Here is a 23,805-nt window from a genome sequence, read left to right as displayed (position 1 = left end):
GTTAAAACGGTGGTGAAATAGAACTGACAGAGGTGCGAAACGATTCCTACAACATTTTCAAAGAGCAAGGGTAGTGGCGGAAGGCTCCAGTGAGGAAGAATGGAGGATAGAGCACGGCCGGACAGGACAGCAGCTTTCTAACGAGCTCTCCTTCGGCGGCGACACAGCAACTCAGCGACGAGCTCCTTCAGTGATGACGGCAACCACCGCGACAGCCCCAACAGCGACGGCAGCGTCACTGCTCTCTCTATCTCTCTCTGCTCGATCTCTCTTTCCTCTGGTGTGGCCTTCAGGACGTTACAGGTTTATAGCAACGGATTATGCTTACTTCACCTACCTCCTTCAGAAATCGTTACACTCTGTAGCGGTTTTTGATAATTCACGTGCTGCATGAAAATCACGTTAACCTATAGTGGTTTCTATTATTTTTATAAACCGCTACACTCCGTAGTGATTTACATAAAATAATGAAAAAAGTGTATATAAGTAACCCTTATATAAAAATTGTATATGGGTAATTTTGATTGCCATTTATTTTATTTAAGTAACTTGCCCTCTAATTTATTTTTCTTCTACATGATGATGCCGCTTTCACTGGTACCTCTTTGCATCTCTCAAAAGCTAAAACTATTTACATTATACATACTTGATTATATTATATTATTTAAATGACTCAATAATACCCTTCTAACATGGATATTCATACTTGAGTATTAAATATGAACTTTTATCAAAATCATGTCTTGCAATGTAACTGTTAACATAAAATTTCAGTCCCCACATTTGATAGAAATATATCATAATAACTGATTGTTCATATAGGCTCACCTTACAAATGAAAAATTGTATAACCAAACTAGTTAAGCGAACACAAATTATCTTATTTCCCACATGGAAATCTCAAGGCCCCTATTGACACTAGGCATTATTGAAGGAGCTGCAAAATAAAAATGTGAACTAGAATGTGTCGGAAAAAAGAGCTTAAAGACTTCGTGAGACAGATGATATGAAACTGAATAGATTCATTCATTGATTATGCACAAGATACAAAAGCACAATCTTATATATATGTGAGGGAACTAACTGATTGACAGAGAAGAGTTTTTCGCTCTGACGGGATCATAGTAATCAAATGGGATCACAGTTGGATTCTAAGCAAAGATGGTATTAATTCTATGAAGTATCCGACATGTGATCAACAATTTCAAAAGAATCCTCGACAGACCTGGAAAGTTCGTTTATCTTTCCATGACAAATTGGAAATCCATGAAACACAAAAGAAAAGTAGTGTAAATTGAATCTTTGTTTACCTTATTCATGTCACAAAAATTACAAGTTATTATTACTATCACAATCTTTTTTAACATTAAAAACCTCGAAATTTACAGCAACACAAATCCATGATTTCTAGTCAAATTTCCTCCTCGTGAACTAGCTGACATTGTGAGACCAGAACTTACCTTGATCCAAGTGGAAGTTTTAGGGTATTTAGATCCTTTTTTTTTCACAAGGACAAATATAATAAGAAATATTTCAAAAAACTAAAAGATATTGACATGTACACTTAGGCTTTGTTTGATTGAAGAGAAATAGAGGAGGAAGATAAATTGGAAAATTTTCTTTACAAAATTAGGCATCAAAATTTGCAACTTCTTTCCCCTCTCCTCTATTTCCCTTCTACTTCACTCCAAATAAACAAAGTCTTAGTCACCAATATATTGGTGGTTGTGCAAATACAGATTAAAATAAAGGGAGCAATTAGAGGGAGAAAAAGACAAAACAAATATAAAAACAAACTAATGGTACTTCATTTATTTAACTATATTATTGACAAGGAATACCAAAATGGACTAAGGAGGGTTATCAGACAAAGTGCATTTTAGAAGTGTAACTGTGTAAGAGACTCCAACCCTCTCAACTCTCAAGGCCAAAGAATATTTTAAGGCTTGCCCATGCCTGGTGATTATAAGGTCACAACCTTAGATGAGTTTTTCCATTATGCTGAGGTATTCCTACTCCTCGAAAAAAGCTGGGCAAAAGATAAATAGGAAATTAACAGAAAACAAAATTAGCAGCAATTCCTTGCCTACTCGAGCAGAATTTAGAGATGGTCAATGATTGCATTGGTGAACTCGGTTGTCTTTGCTTTGCCTCCAAGATCAGCAGTTTGGTACTTCCCTTCTGCAATTGTGTTGAGGATGGCATTTTGAATTAGGTCAGCTTTGTCATGGAGATTCAAATGGCGCAACATTGAACACCACTCAGCAGTAAAGCAGTTGGATTTGCCAAATTCTACACAAGCACAAAGTTTCCAAGGTTAGAACATGTTTGTGACCACTACCGGATAAGTAAATTGACAACAATCACTATTCACAATTTGTTCTTTTAAGAAAGAGAAGACCAAATTAGTTTTATGAAATCACAGAGGGCAAACTGATATTAAGCACTTTCATGAAACAAGCATTCAAATCCCATATTCTGTAATGAGTTCATAATAAGGTGAAAAGATCCATAACGGATAATATATAAGGTTGAGAAAGAACTTTGCAGCTTACCTTTCCAGCAATATCAGGTGCTGAACCATATACAGCCTCAGCTAGTGCAATACCTCCCTCACCAATGTTGCAGCTGAAACATGTATGAATCAGAATGACGGAATGGTGTGAGATGATAAGACTGTAACTTCTAGCTTTTGCTGATCGACCTGTTTTACCTTGGTGCAAGCCCAAACCCCCAACCAAGCCAGCTCAAAGGTCACTAATATTGTCACCATAAAGGTTTGGCATCACTAGTACATCAAAAAGAGCCGGAATCTTCACAAGCTGTAAATTATAAAAATGAATGAGAGTAATTCAATTTTCAAACTCAAAATGAATTTCCAAATACAGTTACACCCTAAATCCAAGTTCACAAGTATACCATCATGCAGCAATTGTCAATGACAACTTCCTCATACTTTTATATCAAGATACTTCACCGCAACCTCACGACAGCACCTAAACAAATTTCAAAATAAAAGGTTACTATTAGGATTCACAAATAAAATTAGATAGATATCTGTAGGTAATTTGAACATAATGATAGACCTTGAGGAAAAGACCTTCAGTCTTCTGCATAATGTTGGCCTTGTGAATAGCAGATACCCTCTTCCATGTTTTTTGGCATAGTGAAAAGCATACTCATCGACCCTTAAACTTGCTTGGCGTATATTGATTTTGAGACTTTCTACTACACCTCTCACAACCTGTTAAACAATAATACTGAAAGATATATTAATCAGAACATGGTTGATAGTATTTAACATCAACTGTTGTAAAGCTTACCTGATGTTCAAGCCCACTGTACTCTCCTTCTGTGTTTTCGCGGATCATGATGAGTTTTTATCATACTGAGGTTTGTAGCCAGGAAGTACTCAATTTCCTAAGAATATACTACATAACAAGATACTGAACCTGATGAAAATAAAAAATCAAATATCAAACAAGTGAAAAATCCATCATTGGCAACTGCCTAAATCAAATAAGTCCACCAATGCTTATATCATAGAAGCTTGCCAATAAATAAAATCTACATTCAGGCTAGCGCTTTACATGGAATTAAGATCAATTGAAACTATACTTTCATAAATATTATAAATCGTTTAGACAAAATAACAAGCGCAAGAGGTAGTAGCAATTGCAAGACATGGACAATGCAAACGTACTTCATTGCAATCCCATTCTCACCTTGCCTCATCCTTGTATTAATGTTGACTCTTCAATCCTCCCTATTATTAATAAAAGCCAACATTTCATTTCATTTGTCACTCACAAACTCTGTAACACCCTATGACTATGAGTATATTAGAGATTGTAAATAACTAAATATTAACATAGAGAAGTATACTGGGACACTAACATTCAGTTTTTGCATAACCACCCACCTCACCGAATGATAAAAGTCAGATGAGTAACACAAGAGAGAATTCCATGAGTGCAAATCTGGAAGACCTGATCCAACAGTATGCTGAAAAACATAGAACCTTAATAAATAAAATCTGGGTTTAGACCAATGCTTTAGGCGGGATTAAGATAAATTAAAAAAATACTTTTATAAATATTACAAATCGATAAATAGATTGGAGCACTTTCAAAATTAGTTACTCGTCAAAGTGTTCAAGATAACAGAAATAAAGAAAAACGGGTTTAAAAATTAAAATTCATGGCATAAGAAAAGTGAGCCTTTTTTTTCTAATTGGAATGGCTTTTCACAAATAAAGAAAAATAATCTACTTCATGAAGTATGTGCTTACCTGTATGCCGTTGACTGCTCTCATTGCACATTAAATGATGTATAAATGATTAGAATTCTAATTCACTTTCTTAAAGACTCGAGAGAAGCAGGGAGGCAACCCTGTCTTGGGAACGACTTTACATCAAACCCACAAAGATAAAGACGGGTAAGGCGGCCTTGACTCTGCAAACCCTTTGATGTTATCCACCTCGCTAGTTTCTTGCATTGCTTGACTTTAAGAGTTTTCAAACTCTCGGGGAGGCACTCGTCAGCAAAACAATCGATTTCTTGGCAATCGCGTATATGCAGCTCCTCCAGGTGGGGGCGCAGCCAAGCCAACCCTAGTGCCGGCAAGGATACTAAACTGCAGCAGGCTGAGATCCATATATAACGGAGACCTGGAAGAGCCTGTGGCACCACAACACATTCCATGCTTCCGCATTCAATAATTGTGAATTTCTTGACCCCCAATTGAGACGACGACAGTGAATCACACCCCCGTACACGTATCTCCGTTAGTGAAGCCGGCAAATAATCTGCTGAAATTGATATCAGCGACCAACAATTAAAGATGTAGCGATTGCAGGTGGGGGACCCACTCCAACACGTTGCGCCAGCTGGGTTTCTGAAATGTCTAACGTGTGTGGTGCCATATAAGCTTGGGAGCCCTCGGCAGCGAACATACAAGCTTTGAACATTCAACAATGGCAAGTTCCTCCAGAGCCGGAAGGTGAGCTGGCAGACTTCCTCTTAACTTGAGACAGTATCTCATTGAAAGGCTTCTAAGTTTAGGAAAACCATCAAACCCATCAGGAAAATGCCACTCCTCCCAACTATACATTTTGTGAAATTTCAGAGTTTCAAGAGATTTGAAGGGTGTTTCCTGCCGAAATGATCCATCGTTTTTGTTGTAAAACTCTAAACCAATTTCCACCAATGAATAAAAATTAGATAACTTTAGATGCTGTAAAGAGGGTAACTGTCCCAGTGAAGGAAGCTCACAACAATTCTCACAATCATTCAGACTCAATTTGGTCATATTGGAGTAGCGAGAAAGGCTTAACCAATCTGGGAATGTTTCACCCCAATAACCCTCAATTGACATTTCTTTCAAGTTTTCATGAGGTTGTAACTCCTCAAGTATTTTGACGTGATCGGTGTAAATGTAACCTAATGGAAGCCATTGCAATTTCAAAGTGTTGAGGTGCTTCTTGTTACCCATCTTTGCCTCCAAAGCTTCATCACTATTCTTGACCTTCTCCAAGTTGAGAATGTGAAATGAGCCGTGAAGATCGTCCAGTGTTCCCAATTCTCTTATTCCATTCTCTTCATGCTCGCCGATGATATAATAACTTAAGAAGTTTAGATGCTTTAGCTTGCTCATTTTCTTTGGCATCTCTTTCAGACGACAAACACCTCGAATATCAAGGTGTTGTAGGTTCACAAGATCTTGCATGCGGCTGGGAAGCATCTCTAACTCATAACAAATCCCCAATATCAAAGTTTGGAGATTGTATAATTTACATATTGACTCTGGCAATGTCACAACACATGCTCCAGACAAATTTAAATAACGCAAATAAATCAATTCACCTATTGATTCAGGCAATGACTTTATAGGAAATGACAAAACTCTCAATTGTTGTTGTAAGAGCCAGGGTTTGCTTTCAACATCAATTGATTGACGATACCAAGAAAAATTTAAAGCTGTTCTCAAGTGTACTGCTCTCTTACAGGCCTCTCCAAATGACGTGATGATATCCCAAGAAACGGACAAATGACGAACTTTGCTATCTACTCCGTGTAGATTCTCAAATCCCTCGAGTTTGAAAAAGAATTTCCCAGCAAAGAACGTTGCTAGATCATGCATGAGATCATGCATTACAAATAACCCTCTCTCACTACTAGAAGGTTGAAAAAATGACCTTGCAACTAATTCATCAAAATATGCACAACCAATATTTTTTAATGTGTTGTTTTTCTTTGGTTGTAAAAGATCTTCAGCCATCCATAACAAGATTAATTCGTCTTTGTCAAATTCATAATCCTTGGGATATAAAGAGCAATAAACAAAACATCGCTTTAAATATGAAGGGAGGTAATGATAACTGACTCTTAATGCAGGAACAATTTTACTGTTGGAGAGTTCCCAAATTTCACTTTTAAGTACATTCTCCCAATCCCCTTCATTATGCTTGTTGCGCAATAAACCTCCAAGTGTCTTCACTGCCAAAGGTAATCCTTTACACTTTTCAACAATTTTTCTACCAATTATTTCTAGAGTTGTATATTGTTTAGAATTAGTAGAAACAGATGAATGCTTCAAAAACAACAACCAACAATCTTCCTTCGACAATAAATTTAGTCGATAATGTAGATTGTTTGGTGCAAACACAGAAGCAACATTTTCGTTACGGGTTGTTAGGAGAATCTTACTCCCATTATTCCCATACCGAAAAGGTTTTAGGAAATCCTCCCACATGTCTCGTTGATCATGCCAGACATCATCTAAAACAACCAAGAAGGTCTTTCTTGTCAATTTTGCCTTCAGATTAGTCTGAAGTAAATCAAAATTATCAAGGATACAGGGAGAAAAATCTATTGCCCCTATTATTGTCCTTGTAACATGAACAGGGTCAGGATTTTCAGCAACACACACCCATGCTCTAGTGTCAAATTTTCCCATGACTACGGCATTATTGTAAACCAATTGAGCCAAAGTAGTTTTTCCTATTCCGCCCATACCCACAATGGGAATCACAGTCACAAGTGATTCAGCATCACAGGTATCATCTAACAGCAATTTGATTATGTTCTCCTTGTCTTCGTCCCGACCAAATATGTCAGAACTTACAACAAGAGATGTGGATGGAAGTCTCCATGATGTGTCCAACTTGACACTCTTGTCCAGACCAAGCTTATCTTTTCGTTCAACAAGAGACTCTAGCGTGCCAACTATATTTTCAATGACATTGACACCACTATCTTCAATAATTGAATCAACAGGGCGAGACCAGTCATAAGAGTTACCTGGATCCCTCGGAGTAGCAGTGGCAGCTTTAGTGTAGAGTTCATCGAGAAAGTCATCAGCCATGTAGAGCGCATCTTGGAGATCAACAAGCCACTTCTTCACTCTCTTGTCACTCAACTGCTTCAGCTCAGCATCATCAAGCACAGGTTCAACATCACACAGAATTTCATCCAACCTTTCAAGCAACTCTAGGGCAGAGTCATCTTCAAGTATTGAAGACAGCTTGTTTGAAATAGCATCAACAAAAGAAGAGAGATAAGCTCCACCTTCAAGTTTTGAAGCCATGATGCAAAATCAGATGCAGCAGATGATGAGAAAAGAATGAAAGGGGTTGAGGGAAGTTGTTGTAGCTAGATCGATATAATGTATTCAGATCTCTGGGTCAAAGGATCTCAAGTATATGCGTTTTGTAGTGAACTATCAATGTTCTTTGCTTAGTATTATATACTTGTATAGTGCTGAAACATGTGCAATAATTAATTGAACCAGGAAATACAAGTTACTCTGGTTGAATATAAGGTTAGCTTGATGAGATCCAAGAGTACTGTAACATGAACACCTAACACCTCATTTATCAACAAACTCGAGTGTGTCTAAATTAAACATCACAATTAGTATAGTCACGTGCTCAGACATTAAATTAAAAATTACAGCTATGTTTTACAACTACTATGCGAATTTTAAAGTTGACCCGGAATAGGAGAAAAAAAAAAACCTACGTCCGCTTCTATACTATTCCTTCTTAGGATTTGTTTATTTAAAATACGGATTTTAGTTCCATCCCTTTTGATGTTTTAAACACCAAATTTTTTGTCAATCCTTTCGTTAAAGAATATGCAAGATTTTATTCTGACCTTATAAAGTTTATAGATATAACTCTATTGCCAATAAGGTTTTTAACATAACTATGTCTTACTCCAATGTCCAATGTACCTAAATTTTTCATTATAAACTTGGCTTGATATTTTGTTGAGAGCTTATAAAAATTACTGTTAAACTGTTATAAAAATTACTGTTTAAGGGCTTGATGTTTTGTGTAAATAGTTTTAAAACTCTTTAGACTTGTTAAACTGCTCCATGTGACACAAGCAGGATCCGATTTTAGTGACTTGAGTCTGTTGCTTTGTAAATATTCTGGTAGATGAAGCTAATAGACTATGTTTTGCTGTAAATACTTAAGTCGAATTTTATATAAATATGTTCAGTATGTTTTAAATATGAGGTTGAGAATGTGTTGCCTTTTAGTATAATCGAAAATTCTATTTGTTCTGTTTTCTATAATATCGATTTTTGAGGCTTGCTTGGGAAGATTTTCCTAAGCGCCAGTCACAGTTAGAGTGGGTTGTGACAAATTGGTATCAGAGCTCAGGTTTTCCTGTGTAATATGGAGTTGTTGTTTTATAGTAAGATCATGATTGTGTAAATGGAAGCCTGCCCATTTTCACAAGTTGTGATGTTACTAAGGATTTATAGGAATGTTCACCTTTAAAGTGTGTTTTCATTGTTTTCTGTGTTTGAGCCTATTTGTATTTGATATAATCATTCATTCTTAGGTGGAAGATGCCACCTAAACGTCGTATTCCTACTCCACGGGCAGGAGCGCGTAATGCTCCTAATGTTGAAACTAATAGAACACCTTCTCCCCCACTCAGTCAATGGGGTGGTGGTCGTAGAAGACCAATAGGGCGAGGCAGAGGTGCGACTATTACAGAAGAGCCAGTGAATGTTGCTGCTGAGATACGAGGACTTCATCAAGCTATTAATAATCTTGTGGAGTCCTTGACTGATCGAAGAGAGGTTAAAGCCCCACCTTCTGCGGGGCCAAATGTTCCTAATCAAGAAAACCAACAACCTCTTGGGGAACGAGCTGTCACTCTCCAATCTTTCCTTAAGCTGAATCCACCTACCTTCTCTGGAAATCTTCTGGAGGACGATCCTCAGCTCTTTATTGATAGCTTAAACAAAGCTTTTCGAGCCCTCAGATGCCCAGATGATACAACGGTAGATCTAGCTACATACAATTTAACAGGGCATGCTTATCATTGGTATGAAACACTTCTTCAAAGTTGAAGGGCACGTCGAATGCCACCTCTTTGTGGGATGAGTTTGTTAAGATCTTTTTGGAAAGATTCCTTCCTACTAGCATAAAGGAGAAAAATGTTGCTGATTTTGAAAAGTTTAGGCAAACTCCTGGTATGTCTGTGATGCAGATGAGAATCGTTTCATTGAGCTTTCTAGATATGCTGAGCACTTAGTGACTCCGGATATCATGAGAGTCAAGAGATTTGTTCGAGGACTAGCAAACCCTTACTTCACCGCTCTTTCACCCATGGTTGGGAGCATGACCTATTCAGAAATTGTAAATGATGCTTACGGTATTGAAGCTGGATTGGAGGAAAGGAGAGTGAACAAAGAAATTAGTAAAAAGAAAAGGATACAAGGAGCATTTTCTTGAGGATCAAGCTATGGGGGCATATCAGGTCATCATAATCGCCCACAAACACAATCAGGTGGGGTAAACCATTCTGAAGCTGCCTCAAAGGATACCTTAGCCTCGGGGAGTCGAGCTAGGAGTACATCTGAACCAAACATGCAGAGATCCAAGCCTTCAAAAATTCTTAGGTCACCATGTCAGCATTGTGGGAAATATCAGTCTGGAGCATGCTTCAAGACTACTGGAGCATGTTATGGTTGTGGACAGATTGGTCACCTTTGTAGAGATTGTCCTCATCCTCGGGGAAGTTCCATTCAAAGTTCAGCACTACTTGCAACATCCACTCCATCTTTCTCAGCTATGTCGCCTGGAAATTCTTCAGCTCCATTAGTTAAGGGTGCAGGTGGAGGATCTGGTGGTCAAGGGTCTAACAACAAAGGTGCAGCACAAGGTGGCAAAGGTCAGTCACAAATTCATGCTTTAACCCGTCAGGATGCTCAGGCTTCAAATGCAGTGATAGCAGGTACCTTACAAGTTTGCTCCTTAGATGCTCAAGTATTGTTTGATCCGGGTTCTCATCACTCTTATATATCCCCATATTTTGCATCTCGTTTAGATAAGCAAGTTTAAATATTAGACTGTCCATTTTATGTTGGTACTCCACTAGGAGTTTCTACAATAGTTCAGTATGTTTATTGATCTTGCATTGTTAGAGTGAACACTGTTGATACCTTAGTTGATTTGATCCTTCTTGAAATGATGGATGAATTTGATGTCATCTTGGGTATGGATTGGTTATCCTCTTATCATGCCAATGTAAGTTGCTTCTCCAAAACAGTGAAATTTGATATTCCGGGCATTCCACTGATGCGTGAGCATCTTTCCTATCTTTTCCTAGTGAATTTGCATTCAATTTATTGAGTTTAATCAAGAATTAATTATCTTTTAGACACTATGGATGCTACTTTGAGTCGTGTACAATTTTGTTTATTTTGGGTAGCATTCGACTGGATTTGATGGAGTTTCCGCAAAAAAAGAGAAGAAAGCGAATGATGCTGTCAACCCTAAACTCTCTGCACTCAAACCTGAATATCTCGAGCTACAGAGGTCCAATTGACGTGATTCTAGTGGTGTTGGAAAGCTAACTTCCAGAGATTTCCAACGATATATAATAGTTCATACTTCTTTTCCATTAATTCTGCCAAGACTGCGCCTAACTTGAGATTTCTCAAGTTAGGCGCAATGCTCAACAACAACACGCAAGAGAAGTTACTTCCTTCAAGTAAGGCGCAGTTCTCAAGCAATGCACACCAACACACCCTGGCCACTTCAAGTAAGGCGCACTCCCATCTCAAGTAAGGCGCATTGTTTCCTCTTCAGTTCAAGTTAGGCGCCTTGTGTGGTGAACAGCATGAAGTTAGGCGCAGCTCTTTGCCAAGTTAGGCGTGGATCCTAGTGAAGCCAAGTGGTCCCCACGTTACAAGGCACAGATTATTTAATTAATTCTGATTTAAACTTTATTTTTATTTTAAAATAGGAAAAGATATTATTTTAGTTTTAAAAAATAGATTTTAAATTAATTAGGATTAGATATAAAAGAGAAAAGAAACTTCTCTTCTGGGGATTATTCTACCTCAGCCCAATTTACCTGAATCCTAGTTTTCTCTCTGAACCATGAGCAACTAAACCTCTACTGTTAAGGTTAGGAGCTCTGTCTATTGTATGGATTGATACTATTATTTTTCTATTTTAATTCATGTACTGATTTATAATTCAAAAATTATTTTCGTTCTTTATCTTATGAATTTGGGTGGAACGGAAGTATGACCCTTTTTCTAATTGAGTTCTTGTATAACTTAGAAAAGCTCTTTACTTGAACAACAGCTTGAAAATATATTCTCCTAAATTTCTAATTATCTGGACTTAACGAGATACGTGACGTATAATCCTCTTATATATAGTTTGCCATGAATTAAATCTTGCATGATTAAAATAGTTAATAAGAAAGTCAATCAAGAAAATAGATATCTCTGAAGCCTTAACTGTTTTCTCCATATATTATTCACCTCAATTTACTACTTGCTTTATTAATATTCTGAATTTACTGTTAATGCTTTTGAACCTTCAAACACCATTTTCTACTTGTCTAACTAAGTAAATTAATCAACCATTGTTGCTTAGTCCAACAATTCTCGTGGGATCGACCCTCACTCACCTGAGGTATTACTTGGTACGACCCGGTGCACTTGCCGGTTAGTTTGTGGTTAGAATTTTCGCACCATCCACCCTTTGTTTTCTTTGGTGAAGGTTGTTCTACCTTGTCTGATCTTATCTTTTCTATAAGTTCTTTACACTTGATGGATAAAGGAAATTAAAGATTTCTTGCAGTAGTTAGGGACGTTGAAGCCAAAGTACCTAGCATAGATCAAGTTCCCGTGGTTAGAGAATTTTTAGATGTATTTCTAGCGGAACTACCAGGCATACCACCGGATCGGGAGGTAGAGTTTTCCATAGACCTAGCCCCAGGGGTTTATCCTGTGTCAATCCCTCCTTATCGCATGGCTCTCGCGGAATTACGAGAGTTGAAAATTCAGTTACAAGAGTTATTAGACAAGGGATTTATCCGTCCTAGTACTTCTCCTTGGGGAGCTCCGGTCCTTTTTGTAAAGAAAAAGGATGGTTCAATACGATTGTGTGTCGATTATCGGCAATTTAACAAAGTAACTATTCGCAACAAGTATCCCTTACCAAGGATTGATGATTTGTTTGACCAACTCCAAGGAGCTTCTTGTTTTTCCAAGATAGATCTTCGTTCTAGATACTATCAATTAAAGATTAAGGGAGAAGACATTCCAAAAACGGCTTTTCAAACTCGATATGGGCACTATGAATTTTTGATGATGCCCTTTGGTTTAACCAATGCCCCAGCTGCTTTTATGGACTTGATGAACCGTGTATTCAAGCCTTTTTTAGATCACTTTGTGATTGTCTTTATTGATGACATTCTAGTATATTCCAAGAGTGAAGAAGAACATGAACATCATCTAAGAGTTGTTTTGCAAACTCTAAGAAATCACAAACTGTATGTAAAATTTTCTAAGTGTGAGTTTTGGTTGGACCAAGTAGCATTCTTAGGTCATGTTGTATCAAAGGATGGAATCAAAGTGGATCCAAAGAAAGTGGAAGCCATCCAACAGTGGCCAAGACCTACATTAGTAAAAGAGATCTGTAGCTTTTTAGGATTGGCAGCCTACTACAGACGTTTTGCCAAAGATTTCTCAAAGATATCAGCTCCTTTGACCAAGCTGACTCAGAAGAATGTAAAATTTCAGTAAACTAATGAATGTGAATAAAGCTTTCAAAAGTTTAAGAAGTGTTTGACTACTACCCCAGTTCTAGTTTTACCTTCAGGATCTGGAGGAGATTCAGTATATTGTGATGCATCTCAGGTTGGACTTGGATGTGTTCTTATGCAACATGGTAGAGTCATCGCCTATGCATCTAGACAACTTAAGAAGCATGAGCAGAATCACCCCAACTCATGATTTAGAAATGGCAGAAGTGATTTTTGCCTTAAAGATCTGGAGACACTATTTTTATGGTGAAACATGTGAGGTTTATATAGATCACAAGAGTTTAAAGTACATCTTTCAACAAAAAGATCTTAACCTCAGACAACATAGATGGATGGAGTTGCTTAAGGATTATGATTGTACCATCTTATACCATCCAGGTAAGGCTAATGTAGTTGCTGATGCATTGAGTAGAAAATCTATGTGTAGTTTGAGTCCAATTGCTCTATCAAGGAGACCTTTAGTGCAAGAGATTCACAAGTTGGAATCTGAGGGTGTATACTTTAAGCTCGAAGGGTCAGGACCACTCTTAGCTTATGTACGATCTCAGTCTTCTCTAATAGAACAAATCAAGTTTGCACAAGGTGATGATCCAAAGTTGAGAAAGCTAATGGAAGATGTTCACAACCTTTGTAAGGACACAAGATAATAAGAAATGATAACTGACTCGCAATTATATTGGTGGTTGTGCAAATACAAGCTGAATATAAGGTTACCTTGATAAGATCCAAGAGTACTGTAACATCAACAAATAAAACCTCATTTATCAACAAACTCGAGAGTGTCTGAATTAAACATCACAATTTAGTCACATGCTCAGGCATTAAATTGCAAATTATAGCTGTGTGTTCTACTGTAAAAAAGTGATGAAAATGAACTGAATTATTGATTGTAATTGTTTTACAAGTACAGCTATGTGTATATATATAGCAGAGCTCGTACTACTATAGCTAAGAGTTTGTTACACCAGAAAACAAAAATAACAGAAAGTTCCCTTTAACAGAAATTACCTGAATTCTGTTAAGACTACATCTGCCTTGTACTGTCTAAGCTATTTATCTATATATTCCTTCACTGACGGACACTTGAAAAAAAAATATATCTGCATGAAATTTCTGATGCAAAAAATAAAATCTTGGTGCAGAAAATATACATTTGGAGAACATGCCATAACTTCGGGAGAGAATGAAAACAAAATAATGAAATATACATTTTAAGATATGCAATAACTTAAAATGCACCACAATTTCCAAGCCATTTTATTTATCGCACTAGTATTAATTTGGAATGAACTATGAACCTACCTATCTAAGGGAGTCATATCACTACTAATCAAGTTGAGACTGCCCTGCCCACCTAAATCTTCATTTTGAAGTTCACAGCTATCATATTTTCGGGCTAACTCTGCAGCCAAACACTCCTTTGGTTCTTTCACTATATCACTCATGTATGGTCTTTCCACCGAAATGGCAGACGCAGAAGCCATTGCTATTTCAACTACTCTCCATGCTGAATTACTGTTAAAATCTCCTTGTAACCTTGAATCAACAATTTTTGTTATATCCCCTTCAGCAACCATGGAGTTAACCCGTTGACTTATATGATGAATCATGTCTTCCCTTACCATTATCACCGCTTGACTTGTGATTATCCTTAGTAGAGCTACTCCAAAACTATACACATCACTTTTTTCTGTCAATCTGTTTGATGTCGTGAACCTAACATGACCAATCGAATAATAATTTGGTTAGTTAATTTTTCGTTATCTCTAATAAAATTTCTTTGATTAATCTTTAACAGAATATTTATGCATTTTACATCTCTGTGGATTATAGGTGGCTCACAGCCATTATGCAGATATTCCAATCCTGAATTTTAGTTTCCACCATGTATAGATAGTTATCAGTTAAAAACTAAAATTTGACGAAGAAATTAAATTTACATATAAATTATTTTTCTTGCGCCAACCTTGGGCGGCATCTAATGCTATTCGAAGTCTATCTTCCCAATTCAAGGACTTTTCCCTACTGTTTTTTCCTGTAAAAAAAAGCAATGTATTTCATAGTGTTAAAAGCTTTTAACATGTATATGTTGAATAACATACATGATTAGAAAAAGAAAAATAATATTCTTTGTTATCCTCTATTATAAAGTAATAGAATTTTTCTAATTAAAAACTTTTTAAAAATATGAGATCAATTACAAACTTTTTAAATATAGAAATTCATTTTTAAAATTTCATGAAATTATAACAATTTTTCCACTAATTCAACTATACTATAATAGAAATAATTGTGATCTCAGCCGACAGATGTTCATCTAAGTTTCGATTTGCCATATATTCATAGATGAGTCCGATATTAGTTTCTTCATTGCAATAACCAATAAGAGAAGTTAGATTTCGATGATGTACTCTCATTAGTAGCTTAACCTGTCATTAAAAAGCCAATTTTTGTTTTTGTAAAACATAGCAACAATATAATTTAGATTGAGATGTCTTCCGCTTTTATTTTGATTTTTGAGCACTACTTGCCTCTGCAACAAATTGCTGATATCCATGCACCGATGATAGGGAAAGCATCTTGACAGCCACTTGAATATCCCCAATAAAGCCATGGTAAACTGTTCCAAATCCACCTCTGCCAAGAATACTATCAAAGTTGTTGGTCATCTCAACAACCTCATTAAATGAATATCGTCGTTGCTTGGATTCCAATTCTGACCCCTTAATGGAATTACAATGCTTTCCAAGAATAATGTTTCTGGCAGCAGCTGATTTTATTTGATTAAAAATTTCAGTTATTCGCAGACTATTTTGAGTTATGGAAATCAAAACTGGTACAATCAACCAGACTTCATCCATCTGTTTCATTGTTTTCTGCATAATCATCCTCCCACTGGAAGTCTAATGAGGCAGTAGCATTTTTTGGTGTAGCTGCATTCTCCATGACAACTGCTGGTGGTTTAAAGTCATTCTGATCCAAGTCATCATTGCTAAGTCTACTGCTTAATTGTGTCCACTTGTCGTCCCAATAAGGCTCCCATATCCAGTCATATGGATTATCTTTATACCTGTCTACCAACATAACATCTCTTCCCATAACTTCAACAACAACAAAAAAAATACTTTTATAAATATTACAAATCGATAAATAGATCGGAGCACTTTCAAAATTAGTTACTCATCTAAGTTTTCAAGATGACAGAAATAAAGAAAACGGTAATGTTAGAAAGACAAAAAAACAAGCCAGAACTTACTTTATTTGACATTCATTAATTGTTCATTAATGAATGCTAAGTTCTGGCTCATTTTGGCTAAATTTTTTTTTGTTACAAAACATTTCCTTAAAAAAAAGGGTTTAAAAATTAAAATTCATGGCATAAGAAAAAGTAAGCCTTTTTCTTTCTAATTGGAATGGCTTTTCACAAATAAAGAAAAATAATCTTCTTCATGCTTACCTGTATGCCGTTGACCGCTCTCATTGCACATTAAATGATTAAAATTCTAATTCACTTTCTTAATTATCTTTCTAACTTTAAATATTAGAAAAATAATTAAAAAGATAAATTAAGATTTATAATCATTAATCAATCAGAATCAGAAGTAGCATCCTCATCTTTCAAAGCATACTCATCACTTGAGTCTGCAATAAACCATACAAATATGGTAAGCAACAAAGAAGCCATCATGAAAAAGTTTACTTTTTTGTTTTTTCTAAGCATCTAATTTGTCATCCTTTAAAAAATTGCAAAAATTGGCACCCATAACAAGTTTTTATTCAAAAAGTAAAACTTGTGAGTGAAACGGGTAGCTAGAGTACAGAGAAATGGGTAAGAATGAAAAGATAATAAACATTGACATTGTGTTGGTGTATTAACAAGGGAACGAAAATGTTTGATGCAAAGAATTAGCATTGTAATTGGAGAGCACTGAGTTTAGGAAAGATCAAAGCAAAACCACATACCTGATTCGTCACAACCCAATTGAATCCGTAGTTGTTCCATCTCTTCCAGCTTGCTCCTCAAAGGACATTCTTCCCCTATGTAGATTTTTTTTATGGAGGCAAGCAAATGTTCTTCTGTGATATTCTGAAGCTTTTCAGAGTATCTAATTGCTAAATATGTGAGGGAGGTAAGATGGTGAAGCCCCTTGCAGTCAAGCGTCTCCAGATTTGGAAAGTCCCAGAATTGTAGAGACTTGAGAGAAGCAGGAAGACAACCCTCTCTTGGGAACGACTTTACATCAAAGTATGAACCAAGCCAAAGATGGGTAAGGCCTTCACTATGCAAAACATTTGATGATATCCAACTCGCTAGTTTCTGGCACTCAACGATTACAAGTTTTTTCAAACTCGGCGGTAGGCACTCCCCAGCAAAACAATCGATTTCCGGGCAATTGCGTATATCCAGCTCCTGTAGGCGGGGCGCAGCCGACTCTAGCGGCGGCAAGGATACTAAACTGGGGCAGTCTGAGATGTTTAAACAACGGAGACTTGGAAGAGCATGTGCCACCTCAACATTTTCCATATTTTTGCATTCACTGATTGTGAGTTTCTTGAGATTTGGAAGGTCCCCCAATGGAAACAACGTCAGTGAATCACAGTCCTCTACAAGTATCTTCGTCAGCGACTTGTGTTGCAGTTGCTCCGAGAATGTTAATTTTGAACAATCAATGATTTCCAGAAATTGTAATGAAGCTGGCAAATGATTTGCTGAAATTGATATCGCTGACTGACAATCATCGATGTACAGACATTGGACATGTGGTGGTTGGATGTGCAGCAGCCATTCCCATACAAATTTCGCCCGCTGGCTTCCTGAAATGTTTACGTGGTGCAGTCCCGCATACCCTTGAAACATGTCGCACTTTACATCTAATTTGTGAAGCTTGGGAGCCCTAGGCAGCGAATATGCAAGCTCTTTACATCCATCAATGGTAAGTTCCTCCAGAGCCGGAAGGTGAGAAGGCAGATCTCCACTTAACACAGGACAGTTTCTTATTTCAAGGATTCTAAGCTGAGGAAACCCATCAAACTCATCAGGAAAATGCCACTCCCGCCAACTATACATATACTCAATTTCCAGAGTTTCGAGACATTTGAAGGGTGTGTTGTAAAACTCTAAATCAATTTTCTCCAACCCATCAAGTTTAGAAATCTTCAGATGCTGTAAAGAGGGTAACTGTCCCAGTGAAGGAAGCTCACAACAATTCATACAACTATCCAGACTCAATTCGGTCATATTGGAGTAGCAAGAAAGGCCTAACCAATCTGGGAATCTTTCACCCGGATAACCATTAATTGATAACTCTTTCAAGTTTTCATGAGGTTGTAACTTGTCAAGAATATCTCTTTCGGTTTCAACATCATCAATGTCACCATCTGGAAGCCAATTCAATTCTAGAGTGTTGATGTGCTTCTTGTTACCCATCTTTGCCTCCAAAGCTTCACCACTATTCTTGACGTTCTCCAATTTGGAAATGCAAAATGAGCCATGGAGATTGTCCATTGTTCCCAATTCTCGCATCCCATTCTCTTGCTCGCCGACGATATAATCACTTAAGAAGTGTAGATGCTTTAACTTGTTCATTCCCTTGGGTATCTCTTTCAGACGAGAAGCACCTCGAATATCAAGGTGGCAAAGGTTCACTAGATCTTGCATGCGGCTGGGAAGCATCTCTAACTCAACACAACCCCGCAACTTCAAAGTTTGGAGATTGTATAATTTACATATTGACTCTGGCAATGTAACAATACATGTGCCAGAGAGATTTAAATAACGTAAATGAATCAATTCGCCAATTGAATCAGGTACTGACTTTACACGAAATGAGAAAACTCTAAATTGTTGTAAGAGCAAAGGATTGCTTTCAACATCAATTGATGGACGATATGAAGAAAAATCTAAAGCTGTTCTCAAGTGTACTGCTCTCTTGCAGGCCTCTCCAAATAGTGTGATGGTATCCTCATAATTTGAAAAAAGGGACAAATGTCGAATTTTGCTATCTACCATGTGTAGATTCTCAGATACCTCGAGTTTGAAATAGAATTTTCTAGCAAAAAATGTTGCTAGTTCATGCATGAGATCATGCATTACAAATAACCCTCTCTTAGTATTAGAAGGTTGAAAAAATGACCTTGCAACTAATTCATCAAAATATGCACAACCAATCTTTTTTGATGTGTTGTTTTCCTTTGGTTGTAAAAGATCTTCAGCCATCCACAATAAGACTAATTCGTCTTTGTCAAATTCATAATCCTCGGGATATAAAGAGCAATAAACAAAACATCGCTTTAAAGACGATGGGAGGTAATGATAACTGACTCTTAACGCAGGAATAATCTTACAACCATCCTCAGAGAGTTCCCAGATTTTACATTCAAGTATATTCTCCCAATCCTCTTTATTATCCTTGTTGCGCAATAAGCCTCCAAGTGTCTTCACAGCCAAAGGTAACCCCTTGCACTTTTCAACAATTTTTCTACCAATGGGTTCAACAGTTGCATAGTGTTTAGAATTAGTAGAAATAGTTGAATGCTTCAAAAACACCGACCAACAATCTTCATTTGACAGTAAACTTAGTCCATAATGTAGATTGATAGGTGCGAACACAGAAGCAACATTTTCGTTACGGGTTGTTAGGAGAATCTTACTCCCATTATTCCTGTTAGAAAGAAGAGACAAAACTGGAGGAAGGATTTGTGTATATTCAAGTTGTCTGAATGATACAATATAGAAGGGTATTTATAGGGGCTAAGAGAATCGTAATAATAAAGACCTAATATTCTATAATAAATATTCAGATATACTAAATAATTCTAATTGATTCTAATTGATCCTAATTATATTCTAACATCCCCCCTCAAACTCAAGTGAGTTTGAAACATATTTAAAACAATGAAATAAATAGAAAAAGAACTGCATAAATTGATAAAACGGGTGCAGACAGAACTGCCGGAAGGAAGCGCAGATGGAACTGCCGCTAGTCTGAAGGAAGCGCAGACGGAACTGCCGCTTGTCTGAAGGAAGCGCAGACGGAACTGCCGCTTGTCTGAAGGAAGCGCAGACGGAACTGCCGCTTGTCTGAAGGAAGCGCAGACGGAACTGCCGCTTGTCTGAAGGAAGTGCAGATGGAACTGCCAGAAAGAAACGCATACGGAACTGCCACAAGGAAACACGCATACGGAACTGTCACGGGAGAACGCAGACGGAACTGCCACGAGAGAATACAAACGGAACTGCCAAAAGAGAGCGAAAACTATATGATTTCTTCATGAGAATAGGTAAGCAGCAGATGACAATGGTGTTTGATCATTCAACTCGAAAAAAAAACAGAAGACAGAGAAAATAGGCTAGTCGGTGAGGTGAAAAAGTATCAAAGGAGTGACAAAATAGAAAGATGAATGACATAGAAAAAAAATGCAAAAACTACGGTGATTTCACCGCAAGGAAAACAACATATCCTCTTCAAGGAGGATACCATGGCTCTGATACCATGTTAGAAAGAAGAGACAAAACTGGAGGAAGGATTTGTGTATATTCAAGTTGTCTGAATGATACAATATAGAAGGGTATTTATAGGGGCTAAGAGAATCGTAATAATAAAGACCTAATATTCTATAATAAATATTCAGATATACTAAATAATTCTAATTGATTCTAATTGATCCTAATTATATTCTAACAATTCCCATAGTGAAAAGGTTTTAGAAAATCCTCCCACATGTCTCGTCGATCGTCCCAAACATCATCTAAAACAAGTAAAAAAGTCTTTCCTATTAACTTTTCCTTCAAATTAGTCTGAAGCAAATCAAAATTATCCATGTTACAAGGAGATGAATCTATTGCCCCTAATATTGTCCTTGTAACATTGACAAGGTCAGGATTTTCAGCAACACACACCCATGCTCTAGTGCCAAAATTTTCCACAACTTTGGGATCATTGTAAACCAGTTGAGCCAAAGTAGTTTTTCCTATTCCGCCCATACCCACAATGGGAATCACAGTCACAAGTGATTCAGCATCGCAGGTACTATCATCTAACAGCAATTTGATTATGTTCTCCTTGTCTTCGTCCCGACCAAATACGTCAGAACTAACAACGAGAGATGTGGATGGAATTCTCCATGATGTGTCCAACTTGGCACCCCTTTCCAGTCCAAGTTTACCTTTTCGTCGTACAACAGACTCCAGTTTGGCAACTATTTTTTCAATGACATTGACACCACTATCTTCAATAATTGAATCAACAGGGCGAGACCAGTCATAAGAGTTACCTGGATCCCTTGGAGTAGCAGTGGCAGCTTTAGTGGAGAGTTCATCGAGAAAGTCATCAGCCACATAGAGAGCATCTTGGAGATCTACAAGCCACTTCTTCACTCTATCGTTACGGAACTGCTTCAGCTCAGCATCATCAAGCACAGGTTCAACATCACACAGAATTTCATCCAACCTTTCAAGCAACTCCAGGGCAGAGTCATTTCCTTCCAGGACAGAGTCATCTTCAAGTATTGAAGATAGTTTCTTTGAAATAACATCAACAAAAGAAGAGAGATAAGCTCCGCCTTCAAGTTTTGAAGTCATGATTCAAAATCAAGCGCAGCAGATGCTGAGAAAAGAATGAAAGGGGTTGAGAGAAGTTGTTGTAGCTAGATCAATATAAAGTATTCAGGTCTCTGGGTTTTCTCAAGCAAATGGAATCTCGTGTTTTCAGTTTGCAGAGCACAAATAATAAAGTAACAACGTTCTTTGCTTTTGTCTAATATTTGTATAGTGCTGAAACATGGATAATAATTAAAGAGACCACTTCGACACTAAAAATATCGGAAAAGTATAGGTAACTAACAATATTTTTGAATAATGTGTAAATAATATAAATTAATAGGGTTAAAAGAATAAATTAATCTTAAATTTAATTAGTAACATTAAATTATGATGTAGTGTATTTTTATTTGATTAGTGGTTGTTTATGTTATTCAAGATGGTCATTGTTTACCTAGCACTCCCCAAAAATATCTTTCTTTTTTTTAAGACATTTATACGTGTTATGATATTATTAGACATTTTTATTAAATTAATTAATAATTTATTTTTTAATAAACCAGAACAAAATCGATTTATTATAGCAACAATAATAAACACAATTGTCTGCATTATAATTATTAGACTCGATTTGATCCGATCGATTTACACAATCTAAACTGAATCATGTTTAAATTTTTTTATAAAAAAGACAAATATATCTCTTATTTTTGTTTTAAAAAAACAAAAAAAAAAATATAATCCAATTAGTTATGTAAACTGGTCGGTTCAACCGAATCTAATAACAATTGGGTTTATTCTTTATTGTTATTGTTATAAAAAAATCGGTTTTATTCTAATTTATTAAAAAATTAAAAAATAACCAATTCATTAATACGTCCAATAATAATACGACACATAAGTGTCTTTATAGGAACATCCTCCAATAATTAATTAATAATATACATAACAATTGTTATAAAATCGTTTATTTATTTCTTGCGCAAATTTTATAAGATTTCATTACTAATCTTAATTCTCAACATAATAATAAGGAATTGTTCTTTCAAAGATTTATCATTTTATCGGTCTGAAAAGAATAATAATGATATATTAGAATAGTTAAGTGTAGATAAAATACTTATGATAAATTTATAAACTAAATTAAAAATGTATTAACTATGGAATTTTCATTGGCTTTAGAGCAACCATCTCAAAGAGATAGAATATTAATTAATGTACGAATATGAATTTTACTTTTAATTTTGGCAATTTCGTTTACACCTTGTAGTCTGTAAATTTTTAACACTTCTTTGTGGCAATAATTAAAATTTTCAATGATTTGTGGCGCCTTGGGTCCACATGCAATAATTAAAATTTTCAATGATTTGTAACACCTGTGGGTCTACAACTCTACATGAAATAATGTATCCCTTTTGATAATGATAATTAATATGGGGTAAAATACTAAATTGATTTTTTATGTTTGGGTATAATTTTATTTTGGTTTTTAAAGTTTAAAATTTTTTATTTGAATTCAAAAAAAAAATTTATTTAGTTTTAATATAGTCCTACCGTGAGGTCAAAGTTAAATAATTAACGAAATCCTACATAACAGCAGTACCAGAACAAGGTTGATAATTTGGAGAACAAGTACAAACTTCAGAGGTACAAAATAATTAATGAAATGTCCTACATAACACCAGTACAAGTACAAACTCGATAATCTGTATTTCTTTATCAACAATGATCATAAATAAACTGAACTCATTATTTATTTTTTTTAAAAAAAACTGGGGTTGTTATATGCACAGTATGCCACTCCGCCATCGTATGACTATGATATGTTGCTGACCTCCTCATGGCCTCTAATTACCCCTCCATCAGATCCACCGTCTCACCATCAGTACACCACAGTTCCGTACTCAGGTGAATACTACGTCCCGCCTCTTCCACCTTCTCCACCACCCCCCATAGGATTCTACTATTCAGCACATGCCTACGGGAGATCCTCGACCTACCCAACCTCAGTGCCAGATGCAGCCTCCACTGTGTGGTACCGGACACAGGCGCCATTATTAGGATCCACACCACCGTTGATGTGTTATTATATGTTGAGGGTTTAGGATCTGTTTTGTAGTCATGTTGCATGTCTTTATATGTCGTGATTTTGTAATTTAAAGAAAAAGGCCCTT

General features: G+C 36.4%; 2 protein-coding genes across 16 annotated transcripts; both read right to left on the bottom strand.

The window, feature by feature from the left end:
• Positions 1,506-21,841, bottom strand: LOC107617698 (putative disease resistance RPP13-like protein 1). 15 transcript variants are annotated; one of them, XM_016319532.2, is made up of 11 exons: positions 20,781-21,841; positions 18,209-19,754; positions 4,292-5,188; positions 3,923-4,005; positions 3,726-3,766; positions 3,324-3,452; positions 3,087-3,244; positions 2,920-2,996; positions 2,705-2,822; positions 2,556-2,628; positions 1,506-2,292 (listed from the first exon to the last, which is right to left on the bottom strand). In XM_016319532.2, exons 1-3 carry the CDS (start codon positions 21,671-21,673, stop codon positions 4,907-4,909), a joined length of 2,721 nt encoding a protein of 906 aa, XP_016175018.2. In that variant the 5' UTR covers positions 21,674-21,841; the 3' UTR covers positions 1,506-2,292; positions 2,556-2,628; positions 2,705-2,822; positions 2,920-2,996; positions 3,087-3,244; positions 3,324-3,452; positions 3,726-3,766; positions 3,923-4,005; positions 4,292-4,906. The 15 variants fall into 15 exon arrangements, with proteins under 15 accessions (XP_016175018.2, XP_016175017.2, XP_020967854.1 ...); XM_016319531.2 differs by having other exon boundaries at positions 2,714-2,822; XM_021112195.1 differs by having other exon boundaries at positions 2,556-2,822; positions 4,292-4,480; positions 4,851-5,188.
• Positions 15,490-18,194, bottom strand: LOC110267055 (putative disease resistance protein At3g14460). The gene is made up of 3 exons (XM_021112203.1): positions 17,056-18,194; positions 16,550-16,734; positions 15,490-16,193 (listed from the first exon to the last, which is right to left on the bottom strand). Exons 1-2 carry the CDS (start codon positions 18,158-18,160, stop codon positions 16,679-16,681), a joined length of 1,161 nt encoding a protein of 386 aa, XP_020967862.1. The 5' UTR covers positions 18,161-18,194; the 3' UTR covers positions 15,490-16,193; positions 16,550-16,678.

This window comes from Arachis ipaensis, chromosome B09 (assembly GCF_000816755.2).
Source record: "Arachis ipaensis cultivar K30076 chromosome B09, Araip1.1, whole genome shotgun sequence".
In the NCBI taxonomy this organism is placed as follows: domain Eukaryota; kingdom Viridiplantae; phylum Streptophyta; class Magnoliopsida; order Fabales; family Fabaceae; genus Arachis; species Arachis ipaensis.
The sequence above is the reverse complement of the archived record's forward strand: the minus strand, read 5'-3'. Positions and strand labels throughout refer to the sequence as shown.